At 41.9% G+C, this 27,337-nt stretch overlaps 1 protein-coding gene across 1 annotated transcript in view; it reads left to right on the plus strand.

Annotated features, from left to right (window-relative positions):
• sox6 (SRY-box transcription factor 6) overlaps positions 1-27,337 on the plus strand; it is a 135,122-nt gene that overhangs the window by 97,718 nt on the left and 10,067 nt on the right. The window contains 5 exon segments of the mRNA XM_028568814.1: positions 673-752; positions 8,951-9,100; positions 11,928-12,108; positions 12,367-12,554; positions 23,039-23,144. Of these exon segments, the coding sequence (XP_028424615.1) occupies positions 673-752; positions 8,951-9,100; positions 11,928-12,108; positions 12,367-12,554; positions 23,039-23,144 (705 nt within the window).

Raw genomic sequence — 27,337 nt, forward strand, 5'->3', positions numbered from 1 at the left:
AAACAGTAGTGAATAGCAATGAATTGTGCTGCTATTTGAACACCCGTTCTTCCTTTCTTGATCACAGTGATATAGCGAGATAAGAATGTATGTGTTTTTTTTAACCTTGTTATTGTGACTACACACTTGTTCTAACCAGTTTGCATTCAAATGCTTTCACTGTGCTGCCAAAGCCATCACTCAGAAACAAACAATGTAGTGTTGAACAATAGCCAGACAAGTCTACAGCTGTATGAAATGCCTGAGAGAACATGCTGGTTCTTTTACATAATCGCTAATTGAATACCGGAGGAGAGATTTAACATTTATTGTGAACACAAACACACACACACACACACACACACACACACACACACACACACACACACAGGAACAGGAACTTATAACTTGTTAAATTATGTAGTAGTTATTTCCAGGAGGAGTACTGTGCAGGTGGAGGAAGGAGGGAATGGTGTGGAACATTTTTAAGTAATCCTGCTCCAGTGAAACCAGCTCACCCTTTTGTTAATGCAGATGTTTGGGCTTGAAGCCGAGGGCTCATTGCAATGTGCCACATTGCTGTGGCAAAGTAGTGGAGGGCCCAAGATCCGTGTTGGCACTTGCCTGGTCGCTGTGGGCCGGCTCATTGTCTGAACCTGTACGCATTGTTGTCTCTCTCTCCCTCTCTGACAGGTGATAACTACCCGGTGCAGTTCATTCCATCCACAATGGCAGCTGCAGCAGCGTCAGGACTCAGCCCCCTCCAGCTTCAGGTATGTACAGTGCTATGACAAAGAATGCTAGGGACGCCCGCCAAGCCCCGGGTAAAAAGGATGGCTAAGCAGCTGTACGCTAAGTAATGAGCTGCACACTTAATAATCCTGGAGGCCCCCAGCTCACACACGCTTATCACCTTACATATGTAATTTATCCTGTTTTATAGAGGATTTATCCCCACTAGCTCTGCCAGACAGAGGAGTTAGGAAGATAATAGTTATTAGAGGGAATGAGAATCACTTTGGTTGCCTTAATCACCTGCCAGTGAATTTATCAGAAGACAATTGACTGTGTAAGCAAAGAATCTCCTTCTTATTGCTTTTATCTAGTAGAACCGCCGTAATATTTATTCTATCTCCGTGAGGAAGACAAATGAGAAGAAAGAATAGACAAAAACATCTGAGTAATTTGAATATGTACTCATGGTATGTTATACAAAGTGAGGCTGAGTAGGGGTTTTGAGCCACATAAAATGTTGGGATAGGCTCCAAGCCCTACAGGCTCCTCCAGGACTTTTCTCACACAGCATTTAAAAAAAGCTGAAACCAAGTCAGGGCTTAACCTGAGGCCATAATGTTTAATATAGATAAGTGTCTTCATGCAATACTTTAAGTTGTTACTATCATAAATACTACTGTTACCAGGGCTTCCCCTTAGCCTGTGCTTGATCTTTGTTTACAAATTAGTGATAATGATTCCCTTGCAAACTTTTTACTGATTTTTATTTACAAAAAACAATAACACAAGTAGCAACGGGAAGCTGAATAACATTTATTCAGCTGCACTGTTGTTGGTTTCTACTCTAATTATCAGTTTCCTTTGCAGTTCTTGCAGATCTTAAGTCTATTTGAAATGATCATCCAGTTCTTAGCAAACAAAAGAAGGAAACAAAGCATTAAAAAGCATCTATTCTGACATATGGTTAAGTGGCCACTGCTGCTTTGTCAACAACAGGGGGAAATTATTGAAAGCTGCAACATGCGATGCTCAACAGCAGAAAGAAGTATGTCAAGCTTAAACAAGATGGCTTAAGACTGAGGTGGGAAAACTCTTTGCACACTGATATATGTGGCATTTGTCCTTTTGAGGCTACCACTATCAGTGTTAACTAGCCTTGGCAAGTTCTAACAATGCATGCAGCTGGCTCTGAAGAGCTGTGCATCATTATGCAGCCACGAGAAGAGCTATTGAAAGCGTGTGAGGTGTTCAATGAGTCTGCTTATGTTTAAAGACGTGTCCGTGAGAGCGAAATATGGAGGCTGCGTATGTGAATATGTTTCTGGAGTGTATATGGGTCACTTAGTTGTTGTGTATCACGGAAAAGTCCATTGGAAAGGAGTGGTAATTCAGACAGGCATGCACAGTCTATTTATAATGGTGTATGAGGTCAGATGACAGTCATATATCTGAAGGTTGGGGTGAGGAGGGGAGACGGGTCTAGAGTGATTAATTCTGATTATGTATCTAACCCTGGGAATGGGCAAAAACAGTGCCTCCAAGACCATGACTTGGCTGACCTTTACAGAACACAGTAAACAAAAAGAGGTGCATTTTCCATTAATTGAAGTCTGTCAGCCTGTCACATATTCCGCCTGCTGGCTGCTATTTACCCTGCATAGAGGCTCCCCTTAAAACAGCAAGGCAAGTCAAACATGCCCTTTTCTACATAGCTGGGATCAACAAACCATGTGACTGCCACCACTTCCTCTACAAAGCACTGGGAGCCTGCTATGATTAAAAACATCATATCAAGCCAGACATGAAATTAAGTTAGAGTTGTCTTCTCCCTTTTTAAAGCAATAATAGCACCAGCACTACTTCTTCAAAATTAAACTATTGAAAAGTATACTCCAATACGCGAGTGTGTGTGTGTGTGTGTGTGTGTGTGTGTGTGTGTGTGTGTGTGTGTGTGTGTGTGTGTGTGTGTGTGTGTGAGACTGACTTATGAGTACAAAGGAAGCAGAAACAAATGTCCTTCTCATTAATGACAAAATCACAAGAAAAGAAACACAATAAGAAATTGGGTTATTCAGTTTGAGTTGAAAGTAGTGCAGTGAAGTACCTGTCACTGTTCTAGATGTGTCTTAGGGCTCCTGGAGTCAAATAAAATGGGAAAGCTACTTCGAAATTAGCACATTATGTCCAGTGTTTTAATGATGCAACTTGTAATTTAAACGCCACTGGTAAGATTATTTGGAATAAAAACATGACTAAAATAAAATATAAGATGATTGAAGCCACACCCGCTTATTACTTATCATACTACTGAGTTTATTCTGCATGCATCATCAAGCAAAATACTTCACTAACCCTTTAAACTGTCCTGAACTTTCCTAGTTTCACCTCCAAGCCTATTCTTCATCTTCCTCACACACACACACACACACACACACACAAATCCCCCTCACACACAGATATGGCTGAAAAGGCTAACCCCCCAATTAAAATATCTCTTCCTGTCAGCTGCATGGCAAGGTATAATTTTCACCAATTTCCTCAGTTTAGATTGTGCAATATATGAACCTTAAAAAATTATCTTATTGGAAGAATTAATTCCCACAATGCTGCAGAGGTAATGTGATCAGCCATCCAGTCAGAGAGGCTAGCCGCTCCGTCAGTCTTAATGTTGGCCACGTAGCCTCTTCACAATCTCCTCTGTCATAACAGTCTGGGATCCTCCCCCCTGTTCCCTGCCCTTTCTCTCCTATGAGAAGAAAACCCAACAAGGTAACAAAGGCATAGAGCTGATGGATGTAAATGAATCTTCCAGGATGCGTTTGAGTGTTGGAGACTGTAATTTGCTTGTCAATATGGGGTGGTAGCATCACTCCGGTGGCTGGCAGTCTGCAAGTGGCTGTCACCGGGCATTGCTGTAGCACAGGGCAATTTCACTCAATGTTTTCCTGACAGATTGGCTCTCGTCCTCAACTCGCAGGAGAGGAGGCGGGTAAACTATCCCAGCGCAACATGCCCCTCTTCATTAGTGCCCACACAGAGCCGGGATGAGCCCAGGACCAGCAGGAAACAATGGCGCCATCCCTGCCTGTCCTTCCCTGATTACAACTGACACCTCTCACCTAACAGAGGAAATTGTGCTCAGATTGTACCCCAATCTGTCCGGACACCTACTTTATTCAATTGAGTAAAGAGACAAGAAGGGAATTTTCCTAATTCCACAAAAGAATTTTCTATTTGGGATAACGCTTAATTTGTTGTTTGTACACTATACCTTGCATTGGTTGCCAAGTGAAAAACAATTTACTTAAGGCCAATATGAACTTAATATATATCACCCGTCCTTTTTACAGAATCAGTAAACAGGAGGAGGACCTTTGAGAAAGTCCTGTTTTTTTTTCATTGGAAGCAGACTTTAGGGTTTAAGCTATCTTAAAGAAAGTATTATTGGATAAAACAGAACATCTGGGTTCTCTGTATGCAGTATCACTGTTAGGACTAAATAAATAGAAACCCTGTGCTTTCACTCAGTCAAAGCTCCATTTTCTATCTCTTGCTGTCTCTGTCTCACTGGCTTGCTTTTCCAATTTCCTATCCACATCTCTAAGTATCTTAGTTTGTATATTTCTCTCTGAATTACTCCCATCCTGTTAGTTTTTTTTTTGCTCATTCTGTCAGTGTGTTGTCTTTTCCCATGAATTGTCCAAGCTCATCACATCCCTATGCTTTTCAGCACTGGAAGTAGAGCTGCTTGAGTTAAGACTTAACACGGCAATTACCATCCACCGCATTTTCTACAGCATCTCTCTATAGGCCCGCGATAAACCGGGGCCCAGCCTCAGCTCATGCTCCCACTGTAAAGAGAAAAAAGCAGCCCACATGTTCATCGACAGCCCGGACCAGATCTCAAGCAGATAGACACATCTGAAGGAGTACTCAGAGGCTTAGACGACTGGAGTCATAAGAAAGAGTGTTACACAGTCAGGGACAAACAGGAAAAAAGTGGGAGAGCAGCAAACCGCACATTATCTTTTGTTTGGATGTACATGTCTATGTAGTACAGATGTGAAGAAACGGCTTCCATCATTAACAAGTGAAGCACTTTTGACTTTGAAAGGGAGAGAGGAGGAGGGGAGAAAAGAGAGAACAGACATACTGTAGAGAGCAGCTGTTTCTGTGTTTATGAGCAGAGGAGCTCGGTCTTTGAAGGTAACCCAGAGCAGTGCAGCAATGCTAGCTGTGTGTGGAAGCTGGCTAATAGGACGGCTATGTGAGCAGCTGGATAGAGGCAGTGGTGAACAGAGGGACAGATGGACAGATAGAGTGGATAATGCAGGGAGATGCACTGAATGGGAGGGCTGGCTCTGGGGCCCCTGGGCCTGGAGAACCCACACACACACACACTTACAGAAGATGGGTTGTGTTTGTGTGTGTGTATGTGCGAGAGAGAGAAACTGATAGAGAAGGACTTCAACATATATACTGTAGATAGAGAAATAGAGAAAGGCAAGAGGAGGGGTTAGAGCAGAGCAGGTTGGGTGCCAGCAGATGAGACAGATGTTGGGCCATACTGGAAAGCATCGGCACAGTGCACCAGGACGCCTTCCTCCACTCCTGACATCTGGGCCTAGCCTGGGTCAGCCTGCCCGGTCGCCCTGGGCAATGAGCCTGTACAAGCCTTGTGGCAAACGGGGCTGGCGCTGTGCTGCCTTTTAAATGGTGCGGTGCACTGAAGCAAAGTTAATGCCCTCATATCCAGCCCAGTGCTCAGCGCCCAGGCCAGGCAGAGGTGAATGAGACATTGACAGACAAACAGACACACAAAGAAACAAGAGTGTGATTAAGAGTGAAGCAATTGTCAAACAATGCTCACCTCATATCAAATGCAGAGGATTTACGGTTTTAAGGCAATTTGTTAGACTTTATTTTCATATTTTTGCAGGCTGCAGTTGTAAATGTGCAATGCACCGTCACTGCTGGCAGCAAGAAATCTGACAAATATCTGCCACTGTATTTCCAGCCAATAATGCCATGCTGTGACTCAAAAATGTTTTTCTCAGTTGATTATATTGTATATTGAGCTACAGTATCAGCTTTGTTTTACTGAACAAACAGAGGCTGCCCATCTTAATTGCATATCATACCTCTGAGATGTCTAACATCATCAGCAGTGTGTAATCTCAGTTCAATGTCGTAGGCAAAGAAAGTGAACCTCCCCGTTTAACCTGTCCTGCCTCCAGAGGGCTTGTTTTTAATTACCAGAGGCTAACAGGCTGACCTTGGTCGTGCTGCACTTACTTTGAATCCATGCTTGCTGAGATCTGCTCCGCTCTACTGGGAAACAGGGATTGATGGGGTCAGGAGGAGGATCATAGATTTTGTGTTTGTGTGTCTCCGGATTTATGTGCGTTGTGTCTGTGTTAGGAAGTAGCCGTTTTTAGGAAAAAGACAAAAACTGAAGAAAAAACACGTACCGTATTGTAATACTAGATATACAAACTGTAATCATGGAAAATGGCCTTCAAGCAAAGAGCAGAAAACCTATAATATACAAGCACATAATTCTCATTTGCCAGATTTTTTGTTCCAATGTGTGGCTCTAAGGCTTTTTATGAATAGAAGTATTACATGAATCCTTGAAGAGCTCTAGGTTTCCCCGATCAAATAGAGTAAAACAACTAGTGTTAAGAGCGTAAAGGAGAAAAAAAGGAAACCAAAGGGTCCCAAGCTCCACTCAGACTTTTGCCTACTCCTCCAATACCCAAGAGTTCAAGCATTGACTTTCATCTTGACCCTAAATAACATGAACCTTGTGCTGCCCCCACCTGGCAAGTAGATATGAAGACTGGTTATCAGTGAGAGAGTCAATTGGGGGAAACAGGCAGGCAGATGTCTTCTGCTTAGGGAGACCAGCCTTGGCAGGATGCATAATCCTTCAGCCTTTGACACCACAATGCCTTTTAAATTGACAACATCCTGTACTGTTTTGTGAGGTTGTTGTTTCTAACTTAATTATGTACAATCATTTTGTAATCCATTGCAAATTTACAATTTATTTTTCACAGAGACAGACTGTAATGCCAGACTCCACACATTAAACACTGAGGTATTTCATATCTGTCCTTGAGCAGTATATGGTGGGTAAATACACCTTTCATCTGTCTTCCCCCCCTGATTGTATTTATTGTTCTTTCTCTCTTGGAGGCAGTGTTCCTTGTTAACCATTGCTTCTCACCCCATGGCACTGACCTGCTAATCAGTGCTGAAAAAGGGCACCTTGACTACGTCTAATTTGAGGCAAAGTCTAATTATGCTCTTTTTCCGGGACAATAAAGTTCTTCTCACTCAAGGTCAGGGGCATGCTCGTCGACAGGCCTGTTAGCAAACATCTGTCCAACAGACTCAGCTTCTGCTCCTCTACTAAGACTAGCCTGGAGTGACAGCCAGTGAATGGAGACTCCCCTCTCTCTCTCTGCCACTGTTTTTCTTTCTCTCTCTCTCTCTAACCCCCCTGCTCCAGCCACACACACAGACACACAGAGTGCCTTTACCACTGACATTAACTAAGTCTAGCTCAGATGAGAAGAAAATAGAGTTGGGTCTGCTCCTGTGTCCATTCCTGTTGGAGACAAAAGGCTGTTTGTGAGGGAGGTGGGGGCAGTGCTATCATTGTAGGAACATAATCAGTCTGTCATTTCCGCTGCCCATGTGCTGTTGTTATCCCCAGGTCCCCTGGAAGAATGGGCCTTTTGTGCTGCCGCTTATGTGGCAGTGATAAAGTTTCTTACAGGAGCACATATGTGTTTATAACTGGAGATATGTGCATGGACATAAAGTGCTTTGTTTGGCTTTCGTCTGCATCTACACTGTCAAAGGTGAGGCCAGCTGGGCCGCGTCGCTTTTTCCAATTCACACAAACGCGGTCTGTATGTGACCAGTCGAACCAGGAAATGAGACCGGGTTTGCTGATTGGCCAGAGGAAGATAAATTAGATTCTTTCTGACAGCATCATCTGACTGAATAACCTAACAAACCACAAGGTTTACCTAGTTTGAGAATAGCAAGCTAGTGGGGGAGTTAAGAGGTGCTATCTGTCTGATGATGTGAGGTTGAAAGCTACATGGAGTAACACTCTTTTATAGACAGCACATCTATTTGACCGACACCTGCCATTTGCAGCAGGAGAAAAAAAGCCAATTTCATCACTTACCTGGTGGCCAATCAATACAGACCTGGGGCTAAAAGAAGTCTTAGCAGTGCGGGAGTGCTGGGCTCTGTAGGCACAGAAAAACAAGAACAAAAATAATCATCAAATCAGTCTGGTATTATTTGTTTCAGGTTTTAATGATATAATAGAGGGGAAGACAACTGAATGTCAAGACATTAAACTGTAATTGTATCCAGGATAAAGGGTGAATTACAAAATCTGATCCAACAGACAATTAGCAGTCTGTGGCTCACCAGATGTTTTTTAATACTTCCAAACCCTCATATCAACATCTTAAACCACCCTTTCTAGTATATGCCACATAATCAGCCCAGTGGTGGAAATGTAAATTGAGCTTTCAGGGTTCAACCCTGTTACAGGCCCAACTGTTTTTGAGTGCTTTGCCAGTCATTTGAACCCCCCTCTTGTGTGGTAATGTCACCAACAGTTGTACATCTTACTGATTTAACGCCAAGGAAAATAACGTTGATTACATCAGTGTTCTTTGTGCAGGTTTCTAAGCCTTAATAATGCTTGTGTTTAACATATTCTGTGATGGCAGTCCAACTGAGGTTGGGTTTCTAACATTGTGGAATGAGACTGTCTTACATGGCTGTGTGGAGACGAATCCCAGGCCAGAAACTTAAAATAAAAAAAATAAAATAGGAAGCTGTGTAGATCTAGAGAAATGAGCGATCTTTGCTAACACACTTGCATCCAGTCTGCAAACTTTTCTCTGTGATGAGTGGAAAATAGGGGCTCCAAGTATTTTGAATGAAAGCCATCTCTGTGTGGTTTTTAAGACTGCTGTCTCTCTCTGGGTTCAGCCTTTGAAATACAGTTAAGACCTTTGATGGAGGTTCTCTGCCAGCCTTATGGAAAGAGAGGAAAGACGTAAAAGAGAGAGAGGGGGGAGATGAAGGCAGACACAGAAGCAAAGAGAGTTCTAGGGAGAGGAAAAGACAGAATATAAAACTTTGAATGTTTGCTGGATTTGGATGTTAATGTTTCGGTTTCTCCACCTCCCTACAGCAACTGTATGCCGCCCAGCTTGCCAGCATGCAGGTCTCTCCTGGAGCCAAGATGCCTCCACTCCCCCAGTCCCTCAATGCTAGTGGGCCCATTTCTCCCTCTTCTCTGAAGAATGACAAGAGTTCCTCCAGCCCCATCACTCACGTCAAGGTACAACCCTCAACTTCTCCAACCTGCCCACCCACCAGCCCAGGCCTTGAGTGGTACTTGACCTAGCCTAGCCGATTGGTGTTGTCTGAATAGAAAAGCATTTACACTGTTCACCACTTCACTGTTTCAGCTGGCCGGTGCTGAGCCCAGCCTCTAATAGGCCATCAATCTGTGGGGCTTTAACAAGGCCCTCTCTTAACCAGAAGTCTGTGGACATGGTTGCTATGGCTATGGCTGCTCCAAGCCAGTAATTTGTGGAACACATGGTTTCTAATTTTTTTTTTTTTTACAATGAAAAGTTTTGTCTTTTCTTTTTTTTTATAACGGAAATGGAATAACACTATTACAACAGTGCTATACAAATGCTGACAAAAGGGAAGCAAAAAGTAGAATTGATGACTTTGTTTGCCTTGTAAACAAACTAAATGCAGGATGAGTTTTCTGCTGCTGTATGGCATAGCTGCACTAGACCTCCATGCAGAGCAAGGGCCATGTACATCATCCCCACTCACTAAGGCCATAATCAGAAACATACGCCCATTTGGAGTAGTTTAGTGTTATAATATCACAATGGAGCATAATTCATGTCTTGAAATGGTAGGAAGGCACTCTGGCTTTCTCTTCTTGGCGCGCACGCACGCATGTGCGCGCACATACACATACACAATCCTTCAGGTCTCCTGCCTCTTGGGATTTCCATTGAAAGATTGCCATAAAACCACACAAAATTATACACAATTCTCTATTTATCAGATTAGATGGATGCCAGTTAGGCTGATAGTAATACAACACCAATTATAGTCAAAATATTAAAAATATTGCCAAAATTGAATAAAATGAATTATACATCAATGGAAAGCAAACATACACAGTAAAATGGAATCAGATTGCCTTTAGTTTTGTTTGTCTGCTTTCAGCTTCACTGCTAGACAAACTGTTATTGGCACAGAAATAACAAGGCCTTGAGGCTGTCTTTGCTTTAGCCATATGTTGGACAAGGAGACACTTGGGCTTTGAAAAAGACTGTTAACAACAGCGTGAGCCCTAATCTGATTTAAAAGACGATTTATACTGTGCGAAGTGACATTTCTCTTCTAGGATGCGAATGCTTGAGTTGTTTCTATTCAGAATCATTCAGCATTTGTTTTAAGCAACAACAAAAAAACTGAATATAGTTTTTTTTGTTTTAACTTAAATGTAATATTTAAGGTGATCAAATATGGAATTATGGATTGATGATATTTTAAATGTATTTCATTCTGATTGTATTTTTAATTTATTTAAATATGATATTTAACATTTTATTTTAATATTTCAATATTAGGAAAAAATATGAAGTCTATTTCTTTTGACCTTTTCAACATGAGTTGAAAAGCCAGAGAAAGCCAGAGTGCCTTCCTACCATTTCAAGACATGAATTATGCTCCATTGTGATATTATTACACTAAACTACTCCAAATGGGCGTATGTTTCTGATTATGGCCTTAGTGAGTGGGGATGATGTACATGGCCCTTCCTCTGCATGGAGGTCTAGTGCAGCTATGCCATACAGCAGCAGAAAACTCATCCTGCATTTAGTTTGTTTACAAGGCAAACAAAGTCATCAATTCTACTTTTTGCTTGGGATGCTTGAAACAGTCGGTCACTCCTCACCTGTAATCTACCTTTTGTCTGTGTTTGGCACCTGAGGAATGAGTGTGTCTTTAAGAAAGCAAGACAGAAAGTGTGTGTGTGTGTGTGTGTGTGTGTGTGTGTGTGTGTGTGTGTGTGTGTGTGTACATGGCCCTTCCTCTGCATGGAGGTCTAGTGCAGCTATGCCATACAGCAGCAGAAAACTCATCCTGCATTTAGTTTGTTTAAAAGGCAAACAAAGTCATCAATTCTACTTTTTGCTTCCCTTTTGTCAACATTTGTATAGCACTGTTGTAATGGTGTTATTCCATTTCCGTTATAAAAAAAAAAAAAAAAAAACTTTTCATTGTAAAAAAAAAAAAAAAAAAAAAATGTTGGCACAACTACTGCCAACTTTGTACAGATTGTCGATACTCATGTAGTTTACTTTTACTTAGTGCACATTTATCCAACTCGTTTTTAAACCATTTTAAGCAAAGGAGCAAACTCAAAAGCCATACCTGGGTCACCCTATTGTTTATTTTTTGTTTTTTGTACCAACAGATAAAACATGTTTGGTCCTAGTAGACAAGCTGCTGGGGGTGAGACCTTGAAAAGTCGTGGTCTTCATCTCACATCCACTACCTGGTCTAAAATGCTGCAACCAGCCCAGCAAATATAGCACCAAACACATGCATCCTAATCTCAGTGCTACACAATACAAATCACATCATATTTTTTAGAAATAGGCATATCAAAGCATATGATAAAACCAAGTATGCACAAATGAGGAGTGAAATTAGAAAACAAGTTAATGAAGTAGATAATGTAAGTCGACATCTGATGAATGGAACAGCTGTCTTTGATCATTGGCACCGCCATTATCTGGTCATTATTTATTCTTCGAACCAGAGTGCAGACACCGAGAGCAGTGAGGAGGAGAGGGAGAACAGATGAAGACGTACAGAGAGACAGAATCTGCTTTAATTAGTGTGAACAAAGGCGCTGGGCAACTGTGAAGAAGATCGCAGTGGCACAGTTCGGAAGGAGAGGAGAGGAGAACCAGGGAGGGGTGGGTCAAGATAGGGATCGTATAATTAACCAAGAACAGAGGAGAACTGTGCTGTCTGGGAATTGCGAGCCATTCCAAAAATGGAGGGGAGTGGGCACCTACTCACATCTGTCTTCTCTCATACTCCTATCTCTGCTGCCGTAGGAGGAGGGAACACAGCCGCTCAACCTGTCTGCTCGGCCAAAGACGACGGATCTTGTCAAATCCCCCACATCCCCGACACAAAACCTGTACCTCGGCAGTAAAAGCAGCCCTAACAGTCTCCTCGGCAAGGGTGGTATCCCCAGCCCACTCGGAGGAGGCCTGGGCCGGGGCTCATCTCTGGGTAAGACCTTCACTTCACAAATAAGATCCCACACATGCACACAGATTTACTCTCTTTCAAACTCACACTAACAGTATGCACTTCCAGGGAGACCACATTGCAAGGTTTTTGATACTTCATATCCCACAACTAAATGCCACTGTCAAGATGTGTGAAGTTGTTTTTATTTTTTGGCAGTGGTTGTCCTCGCAGACTAACTCTGCTGTGTGTGTGTGTGTGTGTGTGTGTGTGTGTGTGTGTGTGTGTGTGTGTGTGTAGATATTCTGTCCAGCCTAAACTCTACCGCGTTGTTCGGGGACCAGGACACAGTGTTGAAGGCCATCCAGGAGGCTCGGAAAATGAGAGAGCAGATCCAAAGGGAACAGCTGCAACATCACCAGCAGGGCATGGAGGCAAAGCTGTCCGCCCTCAGTTCAGTGGGCCTCAACAACTGCAGAGTAGACAAGGTTAGAACTACTATCATATAGTCTGTCTCTGTTTTATCCCTGATTCAGGTCTTCTCCATTGCAGACTTTTTCCATAAAGCAAAAAAACAAAACAAGCAGTTGACCACAACGAGTGCTCGGCTCTCCCAGCAAGAAGTGGAGGAAAGAAACTATTAAAGAAAGTGGAACATGGTGATTTTGATATAACAGTAATTCTTAAGGCTAAAATTATTTAATCCTTGTCCAGGGTGGTCGTGATAAGAGCTGGCATAGTTCAGTGTGTACATGTACTCAAATGAGTATGAATATGTTGTGTGTGCGTGTTTAGAGGACTAGGCGTTGTTGATGTTGGTGTGAGGTGATAGAGATGACAGGCCATGGCAGTGCCCGGTGTGGGTTAAGAAGACTCTGAAGTCTATGCCCAATTAAAGCAGACTTGCAGCCCTCTCCGTCCCCTGACATGGGATGGGGCTGCTTTGTACCAGGAGAACACACTCCCAGGGATTCCCTTTAAAAATATCTTCAATCGATGAGTCAATCAAGGAGAGAAAAAAGCTGTCCTCCTCTCTTCAGCTTGATGCCATGTTGCCAGTTGGCTGTGAGGAGCAGGCAGGAACTGGGAGCGATGCTCATTAATATTTCAGCACCTGACACTTTCAACCAACAGCCTCAACTAGGTCAATGTATATGTAAAAAAGTCAATGAATATCTATTTTGATTTCCCTCTAATTTGGTGTTTGGAAGAGATCACTGTCTATGCAGGTGGCAATCAACTATGCTCTTACTGAAGTGAAGCAAATAAATTGGTGCAGCCCACAGAGCGGACAGAGACAGAGCCTCTCCTGCAGTTAGCCCGTACTAACCCATACAAAAAAAGATCATATATATATAAATATATATATAATCAATTAATCCAAACCCCATTTTTGTGTATATATATATATATATATATATATATATATATATATATATATATATATATATATAATCAATTAATCCAAATGCCATTTTTGTACTGACAAACTGCTGTCATAAATGTATCATGTCAAAATTTCTGAAATTTAAACAAGCAAACGGGCTATTTTATTTGTTTAGTTACAACATGGTATGTGAGGCTTTTAGCACAAGTACACAGGAGCCAGTACAGCTGCCTCCCCACCTACCAAATAAGGTGAGCCTATGGTCAACCAAGCAGCCGAATTTGCCATGACATGAAAGCAGTAACTGAACAATGCCTGTAAAGAGCTATTTTCAACCGGCCGCACACACCTACAGCTACATTGTCCTCAGCAGGTAGAGCTTAATGTTTGTTTTTTTTACTCCCTGCTTAGTCTTTTGTATACAATTTAGTTTGTTTCCTCTGAATTTTAGACGTGTCTGTTCGAAAGTATGTTAAAGCAATCTACTCAGAGGAGGAGAATGTTTTTTTGACATTTTCTTTTCAGTCACTGCTCACCTGTAATCTACCTTTTGTCTGTGTTTGGCACCTGAGGAAAGAGTGTGTCTGAGAGAGAGAGAGAGAGAGAGAGAGAGAGTGAGTGTCTTAGAGAGAGAGAGAGTGAGTGAGTGTGTGCGTGCGTGCGCAAGAAGAGAAAGCCAGAGTGCCTTCCAACCATTTCAAGACATGAATTATGGTCTTTCTCCATTGTGATATTATTACACTAAACTATTCCAAATGGGCGTATGTTTCTGATTATGGCCTTAGTGAGTGGGGATGATGTACATGGCCCTTCCTCTGCATGGAGGTCTAGTGCAGCTATGCCATACAGCAGCAGAAAACTCATCCTGCATTTAGTTTGTTTACAAGGCAAACAAAGTCATCAATTCTACTTTTTGCTTGGGATGCTTGAAACAGTCGGTCACTCCTCACCTGTAATCTACCTTTTGTCTGTGTTTGGCACCTGAGGAATGAGTGTGTCTTTAAGAAAGCAAGACAGAAAGTGTGTGTGTGTGTGTGTGTGTGTGTGTGTGTGTGTTGGAGGAAGGGTAAGTGGATGTGAAATAGTAATAAAAAGGCCATTAATTGAAATACTATTTACTGAGTACACTAATAGGATTACAGTATTTAAAACACAAAAACTAGCAATTTCAGGAGGAAATGTGATTGGGGCATTGCATTTTAAGTCATTTAGACTTAACACCCATGTCTCTGTTTGCATTACATTGTTTGTCTTGTTGAATGACACCTTAACCAAGCTCGTGCTTGACTCTCTGGCTCGTGCAAATCATTGTGAGATATCGTCACCTCTAAGTTTCAGTGACACTGGCCCTATTAGGATGGTGTGAAATGAGAGGCACGCTTTATCAAGTCAGCTAAAAGAATTGCCCTATCATCTTCATCCTTCGGCTGCAATAAAGAACAGTAAGCTGTAATTCAGTGGTGAAATGAGAGAGAAGGAGAGAGAGTCTTTTGCTGATACAAGCCTACCAACTCGAATGGTTTGAATGCCCCTGATAAAAGCTTTCACTTTGGTCAGTTTCAGAATATTAATATTTCAAGAAAGCACCTCACCTGACATAAATATGGTGCGGTCTTTAATAGTAGCCCACCCCCCACCTCCCAGTGTCTTGTTTGGAAGTTTATCATAGAGAGAGCTTACATGAAGAAGAATCTGGAAAGGTAACATAAATGGGATTAAGGAGAGGTTAAGATCATCCAGCGTGGCTGTTAGAGGGGGATATTAAATATTGATTTATCCCACTGTAATGACCGGGCAGAGGAGTGGGTCTAAGTGCTGCTTACAGATGGATCAATTCATCTTTTCATAAAAAGTGTGTCTGAACAGTACAATGAATTCCTCCCTAGCCTTTATCACTATGCCTCTCTCTCTCTTTCTCTCTCTCTCTCGCTCTCTCTCTCTCTCTCTCTCTCTCTCTCTCTCTCTCTCCCCCCTCCCTCCCTCCCTCCCTGGCCATTGACCTAGGAGAACATGGTGTAGATCACACTCTCTGTTCTCCAGTATACAAGCCTTTAACCTGAGGACATGTAAAATATTCATGCTTTACAGGAGCGGATTGTCTTTCTAGTCTTTTCATTTGTTTAAACTATATCCCATCAGTGCAATAAAACCTTTTACAACCCTTCTGCAATTTACCTGTTTGAAATATTTATCTAAAGGTATTATTGTCTGCGGAGGGCAATTACTTTGTTCCATTATTTACCATCTCCTCCTCACCCAGTAGAAGCTTTTACCAAGAATGTGCCAGTATTCCTACAGGTCAAATACAGTACATCAGAATCCATTTGTAACCATCTGAATTGTTTCCCTCTATTATGCACTGGAGCTATAACTGGACATGATGTTTTTCAGGGTCACGGGTGAATAAATATCAAGCATCTGTATCTCTGTATATTTTCACCCAGATGGTGAATGCTGAGATTCAACCATGTTACCGTAGTGTCATCAGCATTTATAGCTTACTGGAATAAATGGCTAGTAGATCAGGTCGTAGTACTTTTGGTGGATAAATATTTATTGGCTCGGACGTAAAAAGGAAAAGTAAAGAATGTATTCAAATGAATTGTTGTGAATCTAAAAGCATAGTTTTGAAAATTAACAAAATAAATTGAAATGTAGGCCTACCTTGGCCTTGTTATCCTTGATGTGTTAAAACTTGATGTGTTGTAACCAGTCATAACATTCAAATAACTCACACATCTATTGCTTCATCTATCTTGTCAATACAGAACTGGTCAGGTGTAGCCAATTAGCATCTTTGCCAAAACGCGTAATAGGTGCTGCTAGACCTTGTTGCAGACATGAATAGTATACTTGTCTGTAAACTGTAAATTGCCTTGTAAACGAACACCTTAATGGCTCATTTTCAGTAATCGCAGTGAAACGGAGTGCTAATTACATTGTCAACCTCAGCAAGCTGTTGCATCTGTGACAAAAGAAAAAAATGTATTTCTCCTTAATATTTAGAAAAAGGACACCATAGACCAAGCAGAGAGAAGATATAACTAATCACATTTTTTGGCCACTGACTGACACGTCATCCGGCCAAAATCTGCAGTTTATTGGCCCTGGGCCACTGTGCATGCCTTGTCGTTGATTTCTGTATATTCAGGTATGACAGATTCCTACTGATGCATCAGTTTCTCCTACTTTAGTTCCGATAGACGTTGCATATTTGATGCCCTGGAGGTTGTGTGAGATAAAATATATTCCTCTGCTGACATGTCCCTAACTGGAATCAAAAGGTGAAAGGCCAGTGTATTAACCTATTGAATTGCCCTTTTATGCCCCTCAACACCTCCTCTCCTCAGTATTGATGACTACAATTGTCTATTTCCCATGTCCCAAAGCTCAGCCCGTAAATATTCAAACGGAGCTTACACTGGTGCTCCACAAAATCCAGACTCCTAACCTATTGGTTATAGTGGTTATACTGGTCCCTCCTGTGTGTGTGTGTGTGTGTGTGTGTGTGCGCGTGAGTGTGCGCGTGTGTGTGAGTGTGATGCCAGGGCTCTATTCAGGCAAAGCTCTCACAAAGACTTTGAATATAATCTTGTCTGGTCTGCAGCCCTGGAAGCAATTTTCTGCTCCTTTTCGACTGCTGTCTTGGAAATTGCAAACCAAGGCATTTTGGCTGCAATGTAAATCCTTGGCATACAAGGGTTTGCCCATCCAAATTAGATTATGCTCAGCTCCCAGACACTGGCTGTAGCCAGCAAGTGCTATTGTGAAGATTGCTTACATTAATACTTTGTCCAGTTGTTCATGTGTGCCAAAAGAATAAAAATAATGTATGACTCTGGATAATATGTGCCTGTGTGTGTGTGTGTGTGTGTGTGTGTGTGTGTGTGTGTGTGTGTGTGTGTGTGTGTCTGCGGGCTCCTATCCCAGGTCAGGTCTTTAGCTCTGTCTCATCTCTTCCCCAGAAAGACATCAAGACTGCATCTTGGTACGGTCATTTGGCAGTGGTGGCTCCATTATTTTCTACAGTTGTCATTTTACATGGTGAATTTCTGGCCTGCACAGTTGCTCCGAAATGCTGCTGGCCCCAATGCTAAGACCTGTGATACCGCACTCACCACAAGGCACATACAACAAAGGACAGGGAAAAGAATAGGCCAGAAAGGACCATTTATAGTCTATGGTTTTGTTGCAGTAGAAACATAATGGCTCCAGTGTCCAACAAGTCTTGAGGTTTTGTTCATATGTGAAAAGGGTTTTGGTAATGCTGCGGTTTCTAATGTCCTGCTGTTTGCAACCTGGAGGGTTTGATAAGGCAGGAGATTTCAGCCCAACTTAACATTCCCTGGAGGACCCAGTGAACAGTTCTGGATCATTGAGGATTGGAAACCCGTAAAAGTACATGATGTCAACACAAATGATCTCAGTAGTGTGGAGAAAAACATAAGAACTGAACACTGTGTCAGAAATGTATCACAGCGCTGAGATGGTTATATATTACACACTAGGAAAATTACCTTTTCAGCACATCTGATTCTAATTGAAGACGACACAAAATTGCGGTTTTGCATCCAACAAAATATGTAAAATGTGGTAAAGATTACAAAATGTCCTAAAGTAGACACACCGACATGTAAAAGAAATCCAATTGTTTCAAGACTAAATGCACATTTCAAATTGGTACTGAAAGGTCATATTTTATGAGTTTGACTTGTTTTCCCTCCAACAAAAAATAACTCCTTGAATAATGATAGCATATCTTTTTATTAGAAACAAACAATAAAAATTGAATTGGCACAAAGCCCAGAGTAAGGTTACCTCGCTTTTTTTTTTTTTTTTTTTTTTTTTTTTACATAGTTTAAGCTCCTTAATTTAATTAAAGGCCTTTCCTCCCTCTGTTTCAAACAAATGAGGTGATGCCCTGCCAGTACAAATGGGACTGGAATAGCTCGGCCATCTCTGCTCTGTGTGATTTTTGAGGACGGCTACTATGGTACAGATGCCAGCCTTTTGTGGCTGCTACTGTTGATTCTGCTGCTGCCTGCATTAGCCTTAGCAAAGGGAGAGTTCAGGGTAAAAAGAGAGCAACAGCCTGCATGAAAGGAACTGTGGGTTTACCGCATGGCTGGATGTACTTAACATTTAAATGGTTCAAAACTAGCAAAAACTACTGGAAAGCTGCAGACTTTATAAATAACATTGCAACTGGTTACAATAAAAATACAAAACAGATGAGGCGCTGAGCTGTGAGGAGCTGTAGCCATGTTAAAGTGCAGTCTTTGTCTCCATCAGGGCTGGGACAGATTGTTGAGGGGTTTAGTCTGAGACCCTCAGAGAGAAGACTCAGAGGGCCACAGACCACAGTGATGACTGACACTTGATACACAAAGCCCTGTATTGTGGTCAGAGAGCCACTGCCTTCAACTTGCCACATACCAGGTGTGTGATATAACCAGAGCCAGTTCAGCACATTATCACACATAAGTGGCTGTTAAGGGGTCCTGCTGCTGTTAAAGGTTCCAATGATGAAAATTTGAAACCTATGCAATTACATACTTTCCACCATGAAGGAAACGTGGATGAGATTTTTACCAATAGTTTAGAGATCTTGGAGTAAAGGTGTTACTGCTGTCAGATGTCACAGAAAGGGTTAAACATGTAATTTACTGTACACACACTACATATATACACAGCCACAAAATAACCAGACTATTATATGACTTTAAGTTGGAAATGCTTAAAATGTGTCATGCCTGCAAGCTGCCTTGCTATTTAAATGATCACTCTGTCAAAATGTTTTGGTGCGCCAACATGGCAACTTAATCGGTGCTGGTCTTGTTTACCTTATTCCTTTTTTCAACGTGGAGTCGGATCACTGTTTTCAAAATCAAATAAAATAAATAAAAACACAAGTGGATAATTACTTCAAATGATAACAAATAATTAAGTATTTAATGATAAAATGAACTAAAGCATGTTTTGGATTTAGCCCAAAACCTGGTTTGTCTATATTTATTAAGATATTAACAACATATGAGACTAAGAAAAAAAAAAATTCTTATGTTAAATGAATACTTCAAAAACACCCATATTAAGACATAGTTTTGTTACTAAAGCCGACCCAACAAACTGAGCAAAACAACAACCCTGCTGATCTGCACCACAGTCTACCTTACTCTTATTTTCTTTCATCTCTATTTGAACAATCCCAGGCCATATGGCTTTGCCTATAGCCTGGAGCTATTTACAAAGGAGAGAGTGAAGGAGTGTCAGGATTGGCAATGTGTTGCCTAAATATAGGGCAGGAGTAGGCACAATGCACAGGGCCGTCCGCCACCCGCCTCTGCCCAGAATACACCCTGTGGGCAGAGCAGCAGGCCTCCGGCACATGTTCTGTGGCCGGTCAGATTAAAGCTCTCTTTACAGAATTGACAAGGGCTCTTTTGGATTCCCTCGCCCAAAAAGTTATGAAGACTCTGCTATCTATCCTCTTTCTACTTATCTCTCTTCTTCCTCAGTGACTCATGACTTCACTGGACTAGCCCATGACTTCACTGGGAAGCCATATACAACTGTACAACAAAATGCATCTGTTACCAAACTTTAAAGACAAAACACTGCACAGGCAGGGCAGATGAGATTATTGTGGGTGGCAGTTTTCCACTACAGCTCACAGTGCTTTGCTATAATTTTAGTTGTGGGGTGGAGAGCTGCATGCTGAAGTCATTTGAGGGAGGGGCCGCTTGCTTGCCAGCGGTCTTGGTCAGAATGGGAGGGGAATAATGCGTACTGTTACATCTTTTGTTTCCGGTCTCTTTATCTTTACCTCTTCACAGCAGCATGACTTTCCTGTATTTTTTGTGTTCCAAGTCTTTTATCGTTCCCTTGTACTGAACACCTTTTTATATCAGTCACATACTCTCTCCCTTTCACTGGCAGGATGACCAGCTTCCCTAGATACTGCATGTCCTTAGCTACTTCTCTGTGTCAGAGTGATCAGTAAAAATTTAATGACACTATAAAATAATAAAAGTGCCATTAATTTATTACAGTACTTGATGCGTGGGCAGTAAAGAAGCATTAGTTCACTGAATATTTCCAAGCCTTAAAACAAAACCCCTTATGCCATGCAGAATTTATGGCCATAATTTCAACTATAATTCTAATTTGCAGATATAAATTAACAAACTTATAACCAATAAGTATCTTAAGCTGAGTATATAAAATTTTATGAAAATTTGTGGTACCATATTCCACAGATATTCTGATATTAATTAGCATATCTAACACAAGGAAGGGAGGAATACTTACTGTAACTACCCCTTTATATCAAGTATGTAAAATGCTGGCTCGTAAGTAAATGTACATGTTTTCTATATAACCAAAAAAACTTGATTGATTCTTTTCATGTTAAATCTACCTCATAGAAACCGCCAACAAGAGCCTCATTGAGTCTCATTCCCAGCTGTCTGATGTGCTGATGTTCACTAATCATATGACTTTGTGCGGTGGAGAGGAAGTTCAACACTGAGCTAGTTATTAATGAAATTCATTGATGGATGGGTCCTGTTCTCTCTCCTTCAAAGCCCAACATGATGCTTAATGATCATGAGTTTATAAAAGGACTTGATTGATCAGGAGGGACCAACGAAGCGCAGAAGAGGGACGAGAGGACTACTTTATTACAGGCATACAGTACCCATGAACGCTATGTCTTCCTAGCGGACTGTCCAAGTAGCATCTGAAGCAGCACCATGCCCATCCGGCTAATCGCACATCAGTCACTTTGTCATCGGGCTGCTAGCTTCTTTCATTAAGAGCAATAATGCAGCTGGGTGATGAATACAGCGGCGCGTGCATGTGTTGCTTTAAGCAGATTGTGACACCCAGCGAGGCACCAAACTTCATCTTTTCTTTACAAAGCATCCTCTTGCCCAGCAGGGACCACCATATATGTCATAATTAGAAAACACTTAAGTAAGCAAAGGGCCGTCAGATAGACAGGCTCTAATCACAGGCTATAAGCAGGTAGTGGTTAATTGTGTATCAGAATCACTCAGCTGGCCATAAATAATGACAGCTCCCTGAAGTATAATGGTAAATTGCAGTGCTCTTTCTGTCTCTCTCGCAGTCCTTTCTTTTGAGGAATAGTTCTTAAATAAATAAAAGCATGAGGAAAAATCTAAAAACTGTGAAAGGCCTTAAATGGACTTGAACTAGCTTCATCCTTCATCTTGTCATCTTTTTTAACCATCAAGAAAAAAAAGGTTATAATACAAGAGAAGAAAATTGACAGATTTCGTAATATTCTTTAAAAAAAATAATGTGCAGTAATTACTGATCGCTGTTGTTGCCCACACAATTTTCATTTGTCAGGAAAAGACTAATGCAGCCAGAAATAAATTATATTTCACATTCAATAGGTAGGTCTGCTTATTTTTTTTTTAGCACTAATGTGGAGGGAAAAAAAATGTCCCAATAGGCGAAAAGTGAAAACAAACAACAAAACGGTGCAATGCATTACAAAGAAGTGGCTAAAAGATTAATGTGTGTGTTGGTGTCGTTGTGTGTGGCAGGGGAGCTGTAAGCATTGTGTGGGGACTCTACCTGAGTATCTGTTCAGACTGTATGTGATAGGCATGTTTAGAAAAGGAGGAGGCAGAGGTCAGTGCAGACAGTACATCTCTGGCAGAGATTTAACGCTTACCCTGGGAGTAAAACAAATGCTTTTTTTCCTGAATGGTGGCAACATGCCTGCTTTTAGCGTCGTCCAGGCGAAACCTAGGGGGGGAGAGATTATTTGTATCATGCAGAGTCAAAGTGTCCATCTCCTAGTTGAGTCTTTAGAGAGGAAGACAGCCCTTTGCTAATGCCCTGTGTATTCACTGAGGAAGTAGGTCATTCAACAATGGAGCCAGCAGCAGTCGGCACTCTCCCCTTGCATAATACATTAAGTGTAATGTGCAGCAACTATTCAGAGGCCCCCCGAAAGCTGTTATTTTATTCTGTAAATGCACACGGACATGACATTTAATATTGTCACGGAGCACTGAATGACAGGGTTTCATTGTGCGTCAAGTACAACATGATGCCAAGTTTAATCTGAACACAAAGCGACATGACAAACGGGAAAACACGGTGTGTTCTCTAAAGCATGAACTCTGAATAAATGATGGGCGCTGAGCTCTGGGCACTGTAGACTGGAAGGGAGGATGTAAGGAGAAGATTACAGAGGAAAATCTGAACACTGCAAAGAGGGCCACGGCCCCATTGTGTGCTTCGGATCACAAAGTATCCTTCTGTAAATCTATTTACAGCACCCCTGGCCCTCACTGTCTCTCTGCCTCCTGTCATCCATTATAGCAGCTACTGAATAGAGAGATGAGAGAGGGAAAAGCTACATCAAGCTCATGTCAAAAGAGCAGCTCTTCAAAAGAACCTCCATTTACCAAAGACACTTTTCTTTCTTTTCAAATTTTCAGATTCCTGATTTTTTTATTTATTTTTTTTCCTTTACAATTCATCACTGTACAAATGTGTATATGTGCTTGTTCGTGTACCTGACGTGTTTGTGTTTCCTTGTAGGAGAGGGCGCATTTTGAGAGCATCGGGCACCACCTTGGCAAGCTGGGTGAGGAAGGAAAGATCGGCCACAGAGTTATTGACCTTACCAGGCCAGAGGATCTTGACGGTAAGGCCATACATACATGTATTTTTTTTTTTTTTATCGCACATAATTGTAATTGACGGCTTGCACATTTTATGTTTCCTCATAATCCACACAAATTCACTTAAAGTTCCTGTGAATTCTGTGCTAAAGACTTAATGATGTTGAGTGGACTCTCTATAGACCTGTGCTAAAAAGGAATTTTGATGGCTGATAAAAGCCTGCTACTCAACATGTCTCAGTTTTAGATGGTAGAGCGTGTGGGTGTGTGCAGAAATGTGCGTATGTGTGAGGGAGATGTGGGGGTTGGGGTGAATGCCGTTTGAAATGAGCCGTGGCTCCGAGGTTTTCACAGGTAGGTGAGCGGAGGACAAGGGTGCCTAAGGACAAAGCTGGCTTTTTTCCAAGCTCGGCTCCTGTTGCTGTTGTGCTTGTTTGAGGTCCTGGGCACAGGGGTGTAAATTTGGGTTGCACCAGTGTGATAAAGCGTCATCTCCCTTTGTGGCGCTGGCTCCTAGACAGGAGCAACCGAGTACCTCAGTGCACCAATGTTTGTCCGGCATAAATATTTGTGGCAGTTTCCATGGCACTTCAGAGCCAGAGCAAAGAGGAAAATGGTTCTGACTCATCTTTGATGCCTCAAAGAGTCTCAAGGCAGAAGGATAGATATTTCTCAGGACAATGTAACCTGTCCTACATCTTTAAATAGCATCTTAGACACATTCCCATCAGTTTTAGAAAAAATAGTTAGGTTCACATACTGTAGACTATATATTAAAAAAAGAATTACTCCCCAGAATAATGTTTAACAACTCCAGAGCAAATTATGTCCAGTTTCACATCACACCCAATTGTGACGATGAGAAAGAGGTGCATTTAGAGGATTCATTGACATGTTTCCCATGTGAGCCACAGCAGTAGATCCCATCCCACCAGTCTGACTCCTCGGACAGACGTGCTTCCAGTGCTAATTCTCCCAGTGGGAACCTTCTCTCTGTGGCTACTGTGGACGCAGGACTGAAACAGAGCGTACATCAGGGCAGTTGTGTCTTTTTAAGTCCTGCACAGGGCCGAGGAAAAGGCTCGCACCAGTCTCCTCACATCAGTGTTCCCATCGGGCTATGGATTAGGAACAGGCAGAGGTTAGAGGAGAGGAGAGGTCCTCTTCCCAGGGGGAAATGGCTGGGAGCCAGGGCAGCACACATAACTCAAAACACACAGTTAGCATTTCTTCTCTTTCACCACAAAGATATCTGTCTCTTTCAGCTTCACCAACAGGAAAACACATACGGTTGAATGATGTGAAGCAGGGTTTTATGATGTGAACCACAAAGTGTTTACTCTTCTGAGAACATGTTTACTTTTGAAATCCTTGTGAGGATTTTCTGCTCCCTGAACCAATCGAGGCTTGGCTCCCTGGCATAGTTACCTTGATATATAGAAACATACAGTATCCATCTAATTGCAGCTTATTTGTGCTCCATTTAATAACCTAGAAAGCTCTCATTTGATGATTTACATGTCAAAGGTCATGCAGATGTCAGGGTTAAACCGGGGCTGAATTTGGTTGACAAGTAGAGTTTTATTAAATTTTTTTAGGTCAAGCTTATATATTGCAGTTGTTTAAAGTGCTTTTAAAGTACTATATTTAAAAAAAAAAAAATCATTAATTTGAATTCTTCCGAAACAATGGTCACCAATGTCTAAAAATGTTTACTTTTCAACTGAACTGAGGACTGCTTTAACCCAGACATCTGGATGTCATCTGCAAATTGCCAAATCAATGCTTACTGAATACTTTTGAAATTCCTTAATCAGAAATTTAATAATTTTTTTGGGAACATTCAGAAGGTGGGGATTTCATCTAGAGTTTCAGTAGTCCAGAATACACTGCATACACTTTGGTGTTTCCTGAAAAGGAAAATTACTGGATGTACCTCCCAGGCCTTACATAGGGTGTGAAAGCCCCTTGGTGTGTAGCAGCTTTCCCTCCAGAACAGAGCGGCCACATTGAGTAGACCCAGTGTACAGGGACTTCTGTCATCACAGCAGTTCACAGAAAGCTTTAGGTTGCTTAAGCTAATATTTGACAAGCATGCAGCAACCAAAGTCCTAACGACTTGGAAAAAAGTGGCAAACAAATGGAAATAGATAGGATTTCCTTCATTTTACAAAGCCACGAACCACACGCATGAACCCACCGCAAATTCATTAGGTCTTTTTAAGCTCTGAAGAAAACATTACCAAATACCACAAAGGCCTTAGCCCAACCAAGCCCTTTGTTCATTCACATATGGTAGTATGGAGTTGCTGTGTAGCTGAGGTTTTGTGTTTGTCTAAACCGCCCCCATCACTGAGAGTCCACAGAGAACAAAGAGGTTGTTGAGAGATGTGTGGAGGCAGGAAACAGAATTAACGCCCAGTCTGATAATATCAACCGTAGAGTGAGAAAAGATGGGGCTTTAGCCAAGCAGTGTCTCTATCAATGTCCTCATGGAATACGATGAGAAGAACAGCAGTGTTGCATTGTTGTTACATTGATGGGTTTCTTTATATCGGTAGCTCGAAGCTGTTATGAAGTTTTATACGAGTTGATTGTTTGAAGAGGTTTTTGTTGTTGTTTTTCTTCCACTGCGAGGCCGTGGGAATCAAGCTCTGGCTTTTATTGCCGAGGAGTTTTCCTCGAAGAAAAGCTTAGATGAAGAGGCTCAGACATAATGATTTATCAAGTGACAACAACAATAGCTGAATAGCAATCAATAAGAAAGTTCTGTTTTGAAGTTGTCAAATTCAAATTTACCCCCAATAGGACAGGTTTGTGTGTGTGTGTGTGTGTGTGTGTGTGTGTGTGTGTGTGTGCGCACACATCTCCTTCTGTGTGCAATGCTGGGCTGTTGTGAAAGATTAGACTCCACTTAGGCTAAATGCATATGAGCGGGGATAGAGTAGACAAAAGTAAAAGCCTGATGGTCTGCATATTGAAACAAGTTGGCTGTTTGTTCCCAAGTTTCCATGCGCGCGCGCACACACACACACACACACAGAAAACTCAAAGTGCTCCAGAAGACTCAAACCATCTGAACTAGAGAAAAAAGCATTGACATGTTATAATGGGGCTTATATCACTTGTAATTTGTAATGGTTTAATTAGCATGCTATGAGCTCAGGCTAGAACAGGGGCACTGATCGCTGTCTCCTGTCAGTCCATACACATTAATCTGCCTGATCTTGCACTGAGGGAGAGGCTCTATTGTCAGTAGTAAATGCCTTCAGTCAGAGGTGTTAGATTTGATCCCAACAGGGAGGGCTTGGCAGGTTTTCGTGATTGTTGCCTGCTCACTGAGGCTCATCCTCCTGAGCGGATTCCTGGGTGACATTATGTGTCTTCCTGCAGAACAAAGATCAGTAAGGAGGAAAAAAGGGGGAGGAGAGGGGACGGCTGGGGCAATGCTACCCTCTGGCTTGGTACATGGTCGAGTCTGAGCCTGCAGCTCACAGGTGTGATAGGCTTTTGGGCCTCACTACATTCTCTCTATTTCTTTCCCTTTTCTCTGCCCCCCCCCCCCCCCCCCCGTAATTCATGCTGCTCATCTGCAGTGTTTCCAGGAGAGACAAATTAAAAGGGGATTCTCATATCGCTCTGTCACACTTGAGCTGCGGCCCTCATGAATCACAATAAATTCTATTAAGCAGCACTCCCTCTGTTTCGCTCCCTCCCCAGCCACCACCCAGGGGGACTGCCCCTGTCACTGCTAAACATCTGTGTTTATTTACACAATCACACACCTAACTAACTGATTCCTAAATGTCCTGCACCTCCTGGAAAAAAAAATAGTTAATGCTCATTTGCAAAATGTCTGAGCAGTGTCATGATTTTCAATGAAAAGACAGTAACAATCCTACAGTAAATTGCATCTTCTAGGGATTTGCTGAGACAGGCTGCTAATGCGCAGGATGCCTCTGATTAAGTCATATATAGTACGGGGGCTGAATAAGGGGTCAAATCTATCTATCCTTGAAGCCTTGCATGGTCTTTTATAGAAAGCCCCACTCTCAGCTCTGTACTCTAATGTCCGTACTGTAATCAGAGAGAGATTACAGAGGCGACTTTTAATATTATGTCAGGTCAAGGGTCATACAGGATGTTTTTCGCATTGGCAGCTTTAGTCTAAGTCAACTTGATACCTTTATTACCTTGTTCTTTACAAATCCAGGAC

This window comes from Perca flavescens, chromosome 1 (assembly GCF_004354835.1).
Source record: "Perca flavescens isolate YP-PL-M2 chromosome 1, PFLA_1.0, whole genome shotgun sequence".
Lineage (NCBI taxonomy): Eukaryota > Metazoa > Chordata > Actinopteri > Perciformes > Percidae > Perca > Perca flavescens.